Here is a 17,463-nt window from a genome sequence, read left to right on the forward strand (position 1 = left end):
GTCTAGGTGTGTGGGTGCTTTATCTCTCTGATAGCCTGGAACAGTTTGGCCCTTGCTGTTCTTAGGGCCACCTTGTCCTCCGCTCTGAAGGCAGAGTCTCGGGTCTTCAGAAGTGCACACATTTTCGCAGTTTTTTGGTGGGGTGTGACTGTGAGATGATGTTCTTGGAGACAGTGACGTCATCACTGCGCTTGTTGATGTAGCTGGTGTAGGCATTTTAATGTGGACAAAATTCCCAATCCATTGTCCACCATTCAAATGTAGGGTTTACATAATGTAGACAAAGAATAACTGCTGCATTCTTTATCTTTATTATGTAGTGTTTTAGCTCTGGGTCAGAGATGAATTGAATCTTTAAGGATTCGGGTTCATTTTATTAAACTGAATTAAAATTTATAGCGTACACTTTAATAAACTACCTGTCCAGCATTTAGTACGATTGAGTGTATCTTATCAATTCTGCTTGTCACATGGCCATTAATGATAACACAAAATCTGGTATTTATCAATTACGAGCAAGGTAACTTAAGATCTGGGCAAATGTTTAGACTTCAAAATATATGACCAAGACAACAGTTTTTTATAAAGAAACAAGAATTTATTTAACTAATCTACGATAAATGAAACTTTGCTACTTAAACACATGCATGCACACACACATACATACACATAAAAACTGTTTGGAGGGTAAAAGTAATGAAGTTCTTCTAGTATGGTTTACTACTATTCAAAGAAAGTCACAAGAGTCTTGGGTTTAGTTATGGAAGGAGCACCAATTTTCAAATTCAAATTTTATTTGTCACATACACAGTCATACACAGTACGATATGCAGTGAAATGCTTATACGACCGCCGGGGACCTTAAAAAGAAAATAAAAAAACTATATATAAGGAATAAATATTAATAAAAAGAAATAAAATACAAAGGAAAATAAATGTAACTAGTAAAATTAACAACTGTACAAATAGGGCATGTAAAAATATCACAAAAATAAAATATAGGAATATGGGGGGAAATATATATATATATATATATATATATATATATATATATATATATATATATATATATATAAATTTTTTAAAAATGTTTTAAAGTGGCATTAAAATGTCTTAAAGTGTCAGAGTGGCAAAGTGTCATGTGCAATGGCAGGTAAACATGTATTGTATAAAGTGACATGTGCAATTGCTTCAGATATGTTAATATGTATTGCATGAATGTGTCCATGATTGTCCAGCCAGTGTCAATGTTTAAAAGACGTTACTCCTGTGTGGTGTAATGTGATTGAGAGACCTTATCGCCTGCGGGAAGAAGCTCCTCCTCAGTCTCTCTGTGTTGGCCTTCAGGGAGCGGAATCGCTTCCCAGACCGCAACAGAGAAAACAGTCCATTGTTGGGATGGCTGAGGTCCTTCACGACCTTCCTGGCCTTGGTCCAGCACCGCTTGCTGTAGATCAAGTGCAGGTCAGGGAGCTCGGTGCGGATGATGCGCTCAGCTGATCGCACCACTCTCTGTAGAGGTCGTCTGTCCTGCATGGTGCTGTTTTCAAACCAGGTCGTAATGTTTCCCGTCAGGATGCTCTCTATGGTACAGGAGTAGAAATTCCTAAGCACCTTAGAGGGCAGTCTAAAGTCACTCAAGCGTCTGAGGTGGTAGAGACGCTGCCGGGCCTTTTTTACCACAGTGTTGATGTGACAGGACCATGACAGGTCCTGCGTGATGTGAACACAGAGGTATCGGAAGCTGTCCACTCTCTCCACTGGGTTCTCATTGATGATGGGGGTCTGGTAGTTCCTCTCCTGCTTTGTACTAAAGTCCACTATCAGCTCCTTTGTCTTGCTGACGTTCAGGAGGAGATTGTTCCTCTGGCACCAGTTCTCCAGATTTACAATCTCCTCTAGGTAGGCCGACTCATCATTGTTGGTGATCAGGCCCACCACGACAAACTTGATGATGGCGGTGGAGTTGGTAGTGGCCACGCAGTCGTGGGTGTACAAAGAGTACAGGGCTACAGGGCGATAGTCATTGAGGGAAGCAGGATGAGGTTTCTTTGGGACAGGAACAATGATGGACTCTTTGAAGCATGTGGGGATCAGCGACTGAGATAAAGAGATGTTGAATATCTCAGTGAACACACGTGCTAGTTGGTCTGCGCAGGCTCTGAGGATACGGCCTGAGATGCCGTCTGGTCCTGCTGCTTTCCTGGTGTTCACTTTCTTCAAGGCTCTCCTCAAGTGATGCTCGGTGATGATGAACGCGCTTCCGGTGCTGGCAGTGACTTTCTGTCTGCAGCCGTTAGCATTAGCATCGCTAGCTTTAGCTGCAGCCTCGAAGCGAGCATAGAAAGTGTTCAGCTCGTCTGCCAGAGTCACGTCCGCGTTCGTCATACCGGTTGTTGGTGTTTTATAGTCTGTAATTGTCCTTAATCCCTGCCACAGGCTCCTAGAGTCACTCTGTTGGAGTTGTGAATCTAGTTTTCTCCCGTAGCGCTGCTTCGCCTCTTTCACCGCCTTCCAGACGCTGTATGACGCAGCCTTGTATGGTTCCATGTCCCCCGACGCGAGTCCCGTGTTGTAGGCAGTGGTGCGAAATCTCAGAGCTTCGCGGATGGTTTTATCCACCCACGGCTTCTGGTTGGGAAATGTTATGATAGTCTTTTTCTCTACGGTATCGTCCGCTAATTTCCAGATGAATCCCACAACCGCTTCCGTAAACACGCTGACGTCATCATCAGAGCTGTTTCAGAACATGTCCCAGTCTGCGTCATCGAGTGCGTCCTGTAACGCGGCCACCGATTGGTCCGTCCAGCGCGCGACCTCCCTCTGAACCGGAACTTCCTGTTTCAGCCTTTGTTTGTATTTTGGCATGAGGAAGATGGCGGAGTGGTCGGATTTACCAAACGGAGGGCGAGATTGTGCCCTGTAACCGTTCTTGACCGTTGTATAACAATGATCCAGTGTCCTTTTGCCCCTGGTGGGGCAGGTGATATGCTGATAAAAGTTCGGCGCATAAGGCAACTTAGGCAACCGTTTATATTCCGCTTGTGGTGGAATATAAACGGCACTGATTATGACCGATGTAAACTCCCGAGGTAGATAAAAAGGACGACACATGATGGACAGTAGTTCCAGGTTTGGTGTGCAGGAGCGTGTGAGAGGAACAACACTCGCGCTGTTGCACCAGCCGCTGTTCACCATTAAACACACCGCCTCCCCTTGACTTCCCCGAGTCCCGCGTCCTGTCCATGCGGTGAACCGAGAAGAACTCGGCCGGCTGGATGGAGTGGTCCGGCACCGCTGGGTTCAGCCATGTCTCGGTGAAGCAGAGGAGATTGCAGTCCCGAATGTCTCTCTGGAACTTTGTCCTGGCCCTGAGGTCATCGAGCTTGTTTTCCAGTGACTGGATGTTGGCGAGCAGGATGCTAGGCAGAGGTGTGCGGTGTGCACGGGCTCTCAGCCTGTTCCTGACGCCGGCTCGTTTCCCTCGGGGCCGCCGCTTCGCTTTGCCGATTTTAAAACACTGAAAACTAACTTAAAAAACAAAAACAGAGAAAAGGTGGTCGGAGCAGTCGTGACGGCAGCCGACCTCACCGGCGCCATCTTGAAACTACAAGCAAGGTATGTAGCTTTGTTGGTTGTTGGTTTACTTGCATTACGTTTCATTCTCATCTGGTGCTTCTCTAGCGAAGGGAATCACGACATTGCTAAGTGGTTGGTGCCCTGAGGTTGAGATGATGTTTTCTGGGAAAGCCGTTTGGTGAGGTGTGGTTGCCTGGTGACCGAGGGCCGTGCTCTGGAACTTCTTACTGATGGTTTCTTCATTGCTGGACCTTGGAGCGGATGACACCAGCAGAGGCAACCGAGCAGCTTGGAAGAGGGCGTTGGTAGTCAATTTTTTGGTGTGAGCTTGCTGGTTACCATAGGGTTTTTAGCCTTCGGAGTCAGTCTGTACCACAGGTGATTGGTCTAATCGGATGTGGTTGTGTAGCTTAGCCATGCCTTATGTGGTTTCCCCTTTTGTGCATACATTAGCCCAGCTGTCACGTGGGGCCCATTCGATTCGAGTTTTTAATACTTTTTATGAAGAAATTTTAGATGAGCTTTGTTCATGCTACCACTTTTCTGTGTTCAGCAATGTTCTTTTAACAAAGCAAGCTTGCGATTGATATCACACACCCCATATCTTGTACACTCATTCCTACCTTTATCTAAAAAAATGGGTTGGTAAATGTTGATTACACCTTTTAAGTTATGCAGAATAATCAAACATACACAGGAATAAAACATACTGAGTAAATATATTGTGACGGGGGGCGGGGTTTCGCTTGGGAACCATCATGCTTTGCGGGAGGGGCTGTTATGTGTTCACCCTGTTGGGAAAGGTGTTTTGGTTAGTGGCTTCGGCCCTGTTTGTGTGTGTGGGTGTGTGACATGTGAAATGTGCTCCAGTTCAAGCTAGTGGTGAATTGGATGTAGGCTCCTGAGTGAAGGTGCTGCTCATGCCTTACATGCTGTGTGCTTAATAAAGTACTCCCAGCCATTGCATTGGGTAGCAAATAAGCTCACTCAGTGACACAATTGGTGTCAGAAGTGGGATGGAGAGTCGCGAGTTAGAGCGCACCCCGGAGGAAATCCGGAGGATCCAACTAGGCCGCCGAGTGGCGGAGCAGCTGAGAAGGAAGAAGACCCTCCCTGACGGAGCTAGCGCGGGCAAGGAGCGGCAACCGGAGCGGAGCGGCGCGTTCCAGGTTCCGGCATTGGACCTCGGAGAGGATTCCTCCAGTGACACGGCGCCGACGCCGGAGCAAGCTACAGCTCCGTGTTCCGTCCACAAGCGAAGCGACCTGCAGCTACGCCTGCCGGCCTACAACGGCGCCGGCGACCCCCACGCGTTCATCGCCCAGGTAGAGCTAGCCGCCAAATTCGCGGGCTGGTCCCTGGCGGAAACAGCTGTCCGGGTGGCCCTCTCGTTGGAGGGTGACGCGCTGCGGGCGTTGCAAGATCTCCGGGCTGATGAGCGGGGGGATTGGGTGAAGCTGCAGCAGTCGCTCTGTTTCCGCTTCGGCGCAGGGGACCGTAACGAGGCCGCGGGCGAGGAGTTGGCAACCCGCGTGCGGAGCGCCTCTGAGCCACTAGGGGCGTTTGCCATGGACCTGCGATCTCTCGCGCGCCAGGGCTATCCGGATTTCGGACACGGCCAGCAGGAGGAGCTAGCTCGTCGCGCATTCCTTCGGGGAGTCCGGGCGTACCGGCTTCGCGAGCACCTCCGGTTAGCGGCACCGGCGTCTCTGTCCGAGGCGCTGCGCGAGGCCGAGCGCGCCGAGCCCATCTTGGGTGAACACCGCGGCGAGAGAGCCGAGGTGAACCTAGCCGGGGACAGGGCTACCCGTCACGGCTGGGCCTCGACCCAGCCTCCGAGTTTCCGCGACGCCGCCGAGGCCAGGGACCGCCAGACCACCGCTGCAACGTTCTCCGGCCGGAGGACAGCGTACCCCAGCAGCCGTTAAACTAACTTCGGGGGGCGCCGAGGGGAAACCGCCTCCCACAGCCATCTTTGTTTCCCCAACTGCCGGATTTAACTTCCGGTCGGGACGTGTCGGAAATCGCGCGGGGGTCTATGTGGACTGCGGCCTGGACAACGTTTCGCTGCGGGCGCTCGTGGACACCGGCTCTACAGTTTCGCTGCTGCGCGGGGGATTGTTGGAGCGTGGAGAGCGCGGTCGTGTGCTGCCGGACCCGGCCGTGAACATTCGCACCGTGTCGGGGAGTTATCTGAGGATACGGGCCTGTCGCACAGTGCGAATACAAGTAGGTACAATCATTCTTTTTCACCCATTCTTTGTGGCGGATATCGAGGATGATTGTATCTTGGGATTAGACAGTTGTTGCGGCAAGAAACTGTCTTTCTGGGACACGTCATTAGCGCTCGAGGGATTGCCACCGATCCAGCCAAAATTGCCGCGGTACAGAATTGGCCTGAGCCGTCGAATGTGTCGCAGCTGCGCACTTTTCTCGGGTTAGCGTCGTACTATCGCCGGTTCGTGAGGGATTTCGCTACGATCGCCAGCCCGCTGCACGCGCTCACGAGAAAGAACCAGCCGTTTCGCTGGGACAGGGAGCACGCGCGTGCGTTTACTCGGTTACGGGAAGCTCTGGTTACGTCGCCCGTTCTCGAGTATCCTGATATAGCTCGTACGTTTATTCTCGACACGGACGCGAGCGATGTAGGGCTGGGGGCCGTCCTGTCTCAGGTTGCCGGGGGCGAAGAGCGTGTTGTCGCTTACTTCAGCCGCGCGTTGTCTGGCCCGGAGAAGAATTACTGCGTCACGCGGCGCGAGCTGCTAGCGGTCGTCGCGGCCCTTAAGCATTTTAGGCCGTATTTATACGGGCAATCCTTCTTGCTGCGGACCGATCATGCTTCGCTAGTGTGGCTGCTTAGTTTTAAAGAGCCCGAGGGCCAGTTAACGCGTTGGCTCGAGCGGTTGCAGGACTATCACTTCACCGTTCAGCACCGAGCGGGAAAATTGCATGCTAACGCCGATGCGTTATCCCGCCGGCCGTGCAGCAAAGAGCGTTGTCGACACTGCGAGCGGGTTGAAGAGCGTGTGGGTGGTCACGACAGCGAACACACCCCGACCCCCGTGAACCAGAACATTCTCCCTGCGCAGTCTTCCGAAGCCCCCGTCGGTAATCGGCCGTCCGAGCCGGCGTGCAGCCGAGTCACTGCGGCACCTAAACCATCGCCGGTGGTCGTTTCGCCTGTGCCACAGATGGACTGCGAGCAGCTAATGGTCGAACAGGAGAAGGACCCGGCGCTGCAGCGGGTAGTAGGTTGGGTTAACGCGGGCCAGAGACCGGATTATGCCGCCATTGCCCACCTGGGACCAGAAGGAAAAAAAGCTCTCCACTCGCAGTTTCACTGACTAGCGTTGCGGGGGGGCTTACTCTACCGCCAGTGGGAACGGCCGTGTGGCGCTGGCGAATCTTTTCAGCTGCTGGTGCCGCGGACTTTGCGGGCATGTGTGCTGGGGATGGTTCATGGGCACGCAGGTTCGGGACACTTTGGGGTAACTAAGACACTGCGGCGGTTGCGTGCTCGGTTCTACTGGCCGGGTTGTCATACTGATAGCGAACTTTTTGTTCACAGATGCGATGTCTGCACGGCAAAGAAGGGCCCTTCCCAGCGCTCACGAGCACCCTTGCAAGACTTTCGGGTGGGGGCGCCCATGGAACGTATGGGCGTGGACATTCTGGGGCCGTTTCCCGTCTCTGATCGCGGGAATCGTTATGTGCTGGTGGCCATGGATTATTTTACGAAGTGGCCAGAGGCGTTCGCTGTTCCAGATCAGAGCGCTTCCACCACGGCTCGAGTGCTGGTGGATGAGGTGTTCAGCCGATTCGGCGTCCCGGAGCAGTTGCACAGCGATCAGGGGCGTAACTTCGAGGCGGAGGTGTTTGCGGCGGTGTGCGAGCGCCTCGGAGTAAAAAAGACCCGCACCACGCCCTTGCATCCACAAAGTGACGGCCTCGTGGAACGGTTCAACCGAACACTCACCACCCAACTCGCCGTGCTTACCAGCGACCGACAAAAAGATTGGGACGAGCATTTGCCTCTCGTGCTTTGGGCGTATCGTACGGCGGTGCAGGAGTCCTCGCAGCTGACGCCAGCTGCGTTGATGTTCGGTCGCGAGTTGCGCACGCCTGTGGATCTAGTGTTCGGGTCCCCTCCACAAGTGGATTTACCCACGAAACCAGGTGTGGAGTATTTTTGTTCGTTAAAAGACAAACTGTTCCGTGTCCACGAATTGGCGCGTAGACACTTGGCGGACGCCGGGGTTAAGCAGCGCCGTGTGTACGATACGCACAGCCGGGGGCGAGACTTTGCTGCTGGGGAGCAAGTTTGGGTGTATTCCCCCGGAAGGAAAAGGGGGCTCTCACCTAAGCTTATGTCGCACTGGGTGGGCCCCTGCACGGTCGTCGCACAGCTCTCTGACGTGGTCTACCGGGTGCGGTTGGCGGGGCGGTCGCGACTGGTCGTGCTCCACCGGGATCGTCTGGCTCCTTATTAGCCCCACGCCAGGGCATCGTCAGATGCTGTAGAGGCCAGTCCGCCTCAGGAGGAGGGCGACGGGCCCTCTTCCTCCGCAACCAGACTCCGGCGTTCCCAACGCCGGCGCCGACCACCGTCACGTCTGTTGGACTGAGCCATGGTGACCGGGGACGGTCACAGCTCGGGTGGGGGCAGTGTGACGGGGGGCGGGGTTTCGCTTGGGAACCATCATGCTTTGCGGGAGGGGCTGTTATGTGTTCACCCTGTTGGGAAAGGTTTTTTGGTTAGTGGCTTCGGCCCTGTTTGTGTGTGTGGGTGTGTGACGTGTGAAATGTGCTCCAGTTCAAGCTAGTGGTGAATTGGATGTAGGCTCCTGAGTGAAGGTGCTGCTCATGCCTTACATGCTGTGTGCTTAATAAAGTACTCCCAGCCATTGCATTGGGTAGCAAATAAGCTCACTCGTCTCTCCAGCATTCTTCCCGGCGTAAAAACGCTACAATATGTATATAAGTTTTTGCCCCACTGGCACACTTTAAAGATTGTTTAAAATAGTCTCTATGCCATATGTCTCTTTATTCTTAGAAATCTAAGCTCTTTAGGTCAACAAGAGTTTCAAAGTGTGACTTGGTGGTTCCCCCCAAACTCAGGGTGAAGCTGTAAAACTGTGTGCTTTGTTTACCAGATCACCGATTTATATCACTGTTTTGGGGTTTACTTCGAGGCATCTGATCTTAGCATGGCTATAGGCACAGCCAACTTCCTGTCCCATGCCTGGTTAAGTTTCCTGCAGCTTTGTTTTACAGTGCTCCTTTATGTTTGCGGGTCAGATAAGATTATCGGGATGGCGCCTTTTAGGCTGGGAGAGGGATTCTGGAATGTGATCAATTGATTTGGGAGCCTTGTTTATCCTTACACTGGTCACTGACGTGGTGTACTCCTCCAAGTCAGTAAAGTCAACCTACGTTGCAGCCTCTCTTAAAATGTTCCAGTCAGTGTTCTCAAAACAGTCCTGAAAAACACAGATGGCTCCTGGTGGCCCGATTTTCCCCTGCTTTAGGGATGTGGTCTGGGTAGCCGATCTTGTAAACAAGATCCAGCGTATTTTCCCCTCTCGTTCCACATACTGATGGAAATTAGGAAACACTGACTTGCAATTTGCATAGTTGAAATTTCCAGCGACAATAAACAGTCCATTACCAAATCTCAATCCAATACAGCACCTTTGGGATGTGGTACAACAGGACATTCACATCATGGACGTGTAGCCAACATGATGCTCTCGTGTCAATATGGACCAAAATCTCTAAGGAATGTGTCCAGCACCTTGTTGAATCTATGCCAGAATTAAGCCAGTTCTGAAGGCAAAAGGGGGCAACCCAGTACTAGCAAGGTGTACCTTATATCGTACCCTATATTTTTCTTTGTTAGCAGACAGCTTCTCTTAAACAAGAGTACTTAAATGAAATTAAGTAAAATGCTTGAACATTTTTTTAAGTCTTTTGACTGTGATCTCTTTATTGAGTTTCATATAATTCACTGACTTAGGGATACACATACATTTTTGCATAACGTAAACACTATCATTGTGTGTGTGTGTGTGTGTGTGTGTGTGTGGTTCTTGGGCAAAATACAATAAAATAATATTACCTCCTATTTGGGCAAGGCCCCTAAAGTGAAGCCTGTCTTCAGGTGTTACTTGGTTTGCATCCAGGTAGAGCAAGTGAACTAAGCTGTCCACGGTAAAGCCTGGGTATAAGGTGGTTAAGGTTAAAGGGTTGCCCTCTAGAACTAAACTCCGAAGGTGAGGCAATTTAGAGAGCACATCCACGAGACCATACTGTTCCGTATACCCAGACCAACTCAGATCCAGAGACATCAGCTGGGGCCTACAGTTTGGGCCATAAGATAGCAAATTGGGTTACTCAAATAAATATTTAAACAGAACAGAATATATAGAACAATGAAGTATTAAATAATGTAAATGTAATATTTACAGGACATTTTTTATGTAAAATTTGTTTATATTGCACTTTTTATAATGAACATTATAACGGTGGTACGGGTATTTGAACATCAATATAGATTTAGATTCCTAATGAGCAAACCAGAGGCTACAGTGACAAGGAAAAACTCCCTGAGAAGACATGAGGAAGAAACCTTGACAAAGGGAGAGGAGTTGTGCGGTTAGGAGTCATTCCTCTTCCACTGGATGCCCTAAAGTTATACAGAACTAAATGTGTTGGAAGAGTCTTCAGTATGAGGCATCGTCTAAGGCTAATCAAACTTCACTCGTGCACTCAAACATAAAACACTTTCATGTACATATATGAAAGAGTCACACATACATGTATACTATTAAGTGCTGTAACTGGTTCGACCCTATGTGCATGGGCGGCACCATGAAGCACGGACACGAGGCGAGGTCTTACAGTAAAAAGGGTCATTTGTTTAGGTAAAATTGGAAAGGGAAGGGTAAAAAGAGAAAGGACGGAAAGAAAGGGAAAGGAAGGAAGGTGCACGTGCAGGTCCAGGGGCAGTGCCCAGCTGGCATGTGGCACACAGCTGGCGAAAGGTGGCAGAACGGAGCACGCTCCCTCAACAGTTTTTCTCCCGCTGTTGATGGCTGGCCTGGCCCCTCCCGATTCTCTGTGGGTGCGGTGTCAGGCGGTAGTCCTCACTGACATCCATCGGCTGGGTGGCTTTCCCGGCTGGGATCGGGGGCCTTAACAAAATCCTCCTCGCGGCCTTTTCTTCTTCGGCAGCAGGAACGCGAAGGCAGGCTTGGCGCAGGAGTAAAGGTGCCGCGGGAGATTGCGCAGTTCTTCCTCACGCTGTCGTCAACGCTGAGATCAAAGGGCGGAAATCCAGTGTCCTTTTTAAAGTCCCTGCGGCGCGTCATATCGCCCCGCTCGCTTGCCACTCTTTTACACTCCACCGCATCACGTACTTCCCGGACCCCGGACTAAACTCCGCACCTGGCATTTATAATGCGGAGCAAGCCCGAGATCCTATAAACGCTAATTATCGCCAGCCGGCTAGAATAGGTGGCTCCGTCCCTTTGCATACCTGCAAAAGGGAGTGCCGCCTATCTAGGGAGCCTATGAAGTGAACAAGAGGCGATAATAGATTTGGGGGCACGGCCATCACAGGCGCACGCCGTGACAATGCTCAAAGAAATATATATGAAATGTACTCACACACACACACACACACACCCACACAAACATACACCTATGAGACATGCACAAACACACACAAACTCTCTGCACGCACACCTATGAGATGAGCACAAACACATAGTACATGATACATAATTCTCAGTGTTAACGGAAGTAATTTCAGTGTAAATGGATATGCCGCTTCATTCTTCCTGATTGGTGGTAGCGCTTTGTAAACAGCCTGCTATTGGACAGTTTAAAAAGCAAGTTTTAGAACTGTCCAAATGATGTGTGAATATTACAGCAGCAGAAAACCCGGGTAATGGTTTGCAAGAAAGAAAAATCGAAGCACAAAATCTGTGGGTAATGTGTTGGGTCCTACAATAGAAGCGATTAATATTTAGCGAAATGTGCTTTCTTCGCATTCGCTAGTAAACAACAAGTAACTCAATCCTCCACTTTTGTGATCGTAATAAATTAATTACTAAGCTGTCCAATAGCGGACTGTTTAAAAACCGCAACTACCAATCAAGGAAAATTAAGCAGCAAGTCGATTTACACCAAAATGACTTCAGTTTACACAGAAAAGCATGTATTATGTGCTATTTGTTTGTGCGCGTAGAGTTTGTTTGTGTTTGTGCGCGTCTTATAGATGTATGCACACGGACAGTTTGTGTGTGAGTTTTTTGTGTGCGGCTCATAAATGTATGTGCGCACATTTCATATATATTTGTTTGAGCACTTATTAGTATACAGGGATGTGCGACGTATATGTTTCATATATGTGTATGCAAATGTTTCATGTTGGTGTGCACGCGTGAAGTTTGATCTAAGTCCTATACGGCACCTCATATTTTAGCATTAAATCTATGCTATAAAATTAAATATTGCATCATCTCACTAATTAATGATATAAACTGGAAGTGTGGAATTGTGATCTTTAGACAATTTATGAAATAAAAAACAGTATATGATGTATAGCTGTGCCATTGTTTAATGTAAATTAATTGAACCATGTTTACTTTTTGATCAAACAAACAAGCAAACAAACAAATAAATAAATAAATAAATGAACCAGCGAGGTGGAAACATTTCTGTGGTGAAGCCCATACCACAGACTGGCAGTAAAATACTGGAGATCATCAGGAGAACCAAGCCGGTTGTGCCCTAGGCCTAAATGCAGTAGATGAGGAGGAAGGTCTGTGATCAGACTTCTGAGACTGGAAATCTGATTGCCATAAAGTTCAAGAACCTTTAAATGCATAATAGAAAATGTGATGAGAACTCACAGGATTGGGACTAAACAGCTGTGCAGTCAGAATAAAACCATTTGTTAATGAGACTAATCAGAAAAAAAGGCTTGAATATGCTAGGAGCAGTGTTGGGGGATGTTTTTTTTTTTTTACTTTTTTTGTAATTACATTACAAAATTACTGTCATTAAAAAGTAATCAGTTACATTACCGTGTTACTTTCTGATAAAAGTATACTTTTCACCCAAACAGGGTGGCCGTAAGTACGGTTCATCATGATTCACAAATTTCACATACATACACACACACACACAGTCACAATAATGGAATGACTGCTTTGTAGCGCGTTACACCCAACACTGGCTAGGAGGCATAAAAACTGAACTTTGGAGCAATGGACTAAAGATCATGTTGTCTTATGACTGCAGATTGACCCTATTCCAGAGTGATAGGTGCGTCAGGGTAAAAATCCTGCATTTTGCATAATGTACAAGTCTACAAGCCTCTGGAGGCAGTGCTATGATCTGGGGTTGGTACAGTTGGTCAGGTCTAGACTCAGCAATGTGATGTGGCAGTAAAATGAAGTCAGCTGACCACCTGAATGTGCTGAATGACCAGGTTACCAGTTTTTTTTTTTTTTTTTTAAATTCCAGGATTCAAATAGTAAAAGCGTGGTTCTGGGAGCATGAGGAGTCATTGTCACACATGAAATGGACACCACATTGTGTTGTAATCAAAGCTAAAGGGGGACCGAATTAAATTGAATCTGGTCAACAATTAACTTTTTTGCAGAAAAATCACTAGTTTTAAAGGCAGGATACTCTTACACAGGATTTTGATTAATAATGTGACCCATCAAAGTCATCACTTAAACTCGTGTGAAGGAATGGAAATGAAAAGGTAGCATGTATAGAGATTTACAGAGGTAAAATGCATCAATAAGTCCCCTAAAGGACCTGAGTACAGTATAATGGGTCCTCACCTTAAGTGTTTTTGGAAGGTTCTTAAAAGGGACCTCAGTAATGTTGTTAACAGTTAATATGAGCTCTTCCACACAACTGAGCCTTAACAATCCTTCATCTATGACCGAGACCTACGTAGAACACATAAAAATGGTTCAGCAAAAATTTCTATTTGAATGTGTTTACTATGAACAAGTTGAAATGAACTTGACAGGTTCTAGTCAGACATTAATAGTACTACATTCGCATTCCAAAGCGATGTACAAACTGTGTAAAATTACATATACCATCCATTAATTTAGTATTAATAAGCCAATAAACATTACATGTAATATTGCCTACAACAGTAAACCACCCACACAAGTTTATGCACACAAACATTTTGTTTCTGGCAAAACACGGAAACACAGATGCACACAACCTGATCAAATCTGCAAAAATTGTCTCAATATCTCGACATCAGTTTTAAGGGACTGAAACGTTACAGCTGTGGCCAATACAGTTAGCACCATGGAAATTCCTACACATAATGGATTAGCGGTATTTTCAAAAGCATTTATCCTGTGTGGGTGAGCATCGGAGTTTCCCTTGATGTATCTCTTTAACTTCCATCTTATTCGATTTAGATGATTGATTTTTTTTTTTATGTAGAAATACAACACTGATTCCAACATCTGGAATCTAACATACATAAAATCCGGTCTTAGTAGCAAAAACCTAGATGTCAGTCTGTATGTATAATTTACATGTTAGGTGCGTAGCCATAAGAATGTACTTGATTAATTATCTAATGATTTATGACTAGTTTAAGTATTAAATACATTCAAATAGTTGCATATTGTTCTACATAGTCCTTTTTTAAGTAGGTCATGCAAGTAGACTGCACAGTAAATTTGAGTTTCTGACACTGCTCACTTAACAGCTGTTGCACAGTTTCCCAGTAATTCACTTGCCCAAGTTTGGATACAGTAATTATATTGTCATTTTGTTAACTCACAAAATCAGAGAACCTTTTTACTAGAATCTGGGAAAAAAAAATGATTCTTTGCTTTAAGAAACTTTGCAAAGATTTGTTGCAATTGTTGTCTTGTAGGATAGGTGTTCAAGTCATACTGGGACTTGTGATGACATTTCACGCCGACCCTGGCTGAGGACCCCTGGTTTTTGCACTACCTGTGATTACTTAGGAGGAAGGATTACCCTCCTGGTAAATAAATAATAAATCAGCTCACTCAGTTAACATAGTCAGAGGCCATTATGGAGAACAATATCTGACATCATGATAAACATTAAATTATAACCACTACATTATCACTTATAGTATAAAATATAATAGAACTATCATTAACACTATTACTAACATCAGTAAAAGCAGTAAAATTCCAAATGTGGTAAACGTTATGCAGGATGTTGAACTTGGATCAGATTAATCTTGACTGTCTACTTTAACCATTTCCTTTTTTTCTTTGGCAAAATTGTTAGTTGATAGACAGATGGTGCTAATAACCTACAGCTGGTAGAGACGGACCACTGTGCTAATTTTTTAACCTTATTTGGTGAGTGATATTACTTAGTGATAAATAGTTTCAGATAAATCTGTATATCTGATGGTGGGTATTTCTTTGAAGAGAAATGTGCGTGCGATCATACATTTGAAAGTGAGACTGTTACCCATGATTTGAGTAATGAATGTAAAATGAATAAAGCCAAGACTTTCCAAATACAAAAAGGTATGTAAGCTATAAATATAAATATGAAACTAAAAAATATAATATTAATAGTAAATCATTATAACTAATAATTAATCTGTGCACACAGAATACCTGAGGAAGACTGTGCTGTTTTTTTCTTATAAAGGTGTGGGTATTGAAGGCACCATTCTCTGAAAAGCATCACTTGTAGTATTTTGCTCCGACTCAGTAACCTGATCGGACGAGAGGCATTTCACGAGTAGTGACAAAAGACGATAACAGCACTGTAACTAAAGTGGTGTGAAAAAGTGTTTGCCCCCCTACTGAGTTCTTTTTTTTTTTTTTTGCATGTTTGTCACACTACAATGTTTCAGATCATCAAACAAATTTAAATATTAGTCAAAGATAACAGAAGTAAACACTATCGGTCAGGAAAGGTTATAAAGCCATTTCTAAAGCTTTGGGACTGCAGCAAACCACAGTGAGAGCCATTATCCACAAATGGCAAAAACATGGAACAGTGGTGAACCTTCCCAGGAGTGGCCGGCCGACCAAAATTACCCCAAGAGCGCAGAGACAACTCCATGCGAGAGGCCACAAAAGACGCCACAAAAACATCCAAGGAACTGCAGGCCTCACTTGCCTCAGTTGAGGCAAAATGGTTTGCATGGCAGGGTTCCAAGAGTTCATATGACTTTTGGGAAAATACTCTGTGGACTGTAAGACAAAAGTTGAACTTTCTGCAAGGTGTGTGTCTAATTACCTGTGACATAAAAGTAACACCACATTTGAGAAACAGAACATGATACAGTACCAACAGTAAAACATGGTGGTGGTAGTGTGATGGTCTGGGGCTGTTTTGCTGCTTCAGGACCTGAAAGACTTGTTGTGATAAACGGAACCATGAATTCTGCTGTGTGAAGAATGTCCGGCCATCTGTTTGTGACCTCAAGCTGAAGCGAATTTGGGTTCTGCAACAGGACAACGATCCAAAGCACACCAGCAAGTCCACTTCTGAAGAAAAACCCTCCAATGTGGCTGAATTGCAACAACTCTGCAAAGATGAGTGGACCAAAATTTTTCTACAGCGCTGTAGCAGACTAATAGCAAGTTATCGAAAACGCTTGATTGCAAGCCAGTTATTAAGTCTAGGGGGCAAACACTTTTTGTAGTTTTGGATTTTGTTTTCCCTAAATAAAAACCTTCATTTAAAAAGTGCATGATGTTTTTACTTGTGTTATCTTTGACTAATATTTACTAATGTTTGAATTTGTTTGATGATCTAAAACATTAAAATGTGACAAACGTGCAAAAAAAAAAAAAAGAAATCAGTAAGGGGGCAAACACTTCTTCACACCACTGTATATGTATCACTCCACAGCACAGTTGTTCTTACGATTGTTCATTAGCCTGACTGTCAGTTACAGTGTGGATAAAAGTGGGTCTGTATGGTCCGCACTACTAAGGGGAGAACAGCTCCCTGCCAAAACCTCTTTCAAACCCAGTCACGGAAGCACTTTCAGCAAGAAAACACATCTGATAACATTATGTCATCTTAAACAACACTTTGTCTCCTTAGTAACTGCTTTTAAGTCATTACAAATTACCTCTGAACCTACAAGCTACAAAGCTAACTAGCTTCTATCACAAGGCAGAATCCCAGATCACTCCTTAAACCCTAAATCAAGGGCACTACTTTAACACTATTTAAGATTCCACCTTTAACGTTTAACAGAGCTGATATTCTAAAGAGGAATCCGTGGAAATACAACGAGAAACCTGGGAGATTTACACGACTGTCCACCACCTCCATGGTTTAGAATTAGTTTTTTGAACTGAACTGAATTGTTATCTAATATCCATATGTAAATAGATAGATTCACAATGACTCAAAGTAAATATGATGGTGCATTCTGATTCTGGTAACATTTTGTTAAACAAAAATATTAATGCACAAAAAATTATTATAAAGCATAACATTCATGGCCTCAACAAAAAATCTACCACGTCCAGCATAAATAGAACAGGATAAAAGGCTTATGATGAAACTTGCATCTAATAAATAAAGTAAAATTACTCAGCATGCAATTGTTAACGAGTGAGTGCAGCCAGCAGTATTATTTTTAATAATACTGCCGCCTCTAACTGTGTCACCGATGTTGCTTATGCCATGGGCTGAAACTGGTTGGCAGAGAAAAAAAAACTGGTTTAATTAATAAAAAATATAATATTGTCTCATTATCTTTTAGTAATAAATAGAGTTTGTGGAAATGTCACACATTGTCAGCAATGTCACAGTCATATGTTGTGCTGATACAGTGTTTAGCACAACTGCATTCCATATTTTTTG

At 45.8% G+C, this 17,463-nt stretch overlaps 1 protein-coding gene across 1 annotated transcript in view; it reads right to left on the reverse strand.

Moving 5' to 3' along the window:
• LOC128509070 (leucine-rich repeat-containing protein 43-like) overlaps window positions 1-17,463 on the reverse strand; it is a 51,720-nt gene that overhangs the window by 33,671 nt on the left and 586 nt on the right. The window contains exons 3-5 of the mRNA XM_053480641.1: window positions 13,443-13,553; window positions 12,321-12,460; window positions 9,698-9,936 (exon numbers count right to left, since the gene is read on the reverse strand). Coding sequence (XP_053336616.1) covers window positions 9,698-9,936; window positions 12,321-12,460; window positions 13,443-13,553 — 490 coding nt within the window. The remainder of the gene's footprint in view (window positions 1-9,697; window positions 9,937-12,320; window positions 12,461-13,442; window positions 13,554-17,463) is intronic.

Source organism: Clarias gariepinus, chromosome 21 (assembly GCF_024256425.1).
Source record: "Clarias gariepinus isolate MV-2021 ecotype Netherlands chromosome 21, CGAR_prim_01v2, whole genome shotgun sequence".
Lineage (NCBI taxonomy): Eukaryota > Metazoa > Chordata > Actinopteri > Siluriformes > Clariidae > Clarias > Clarias gariepinus.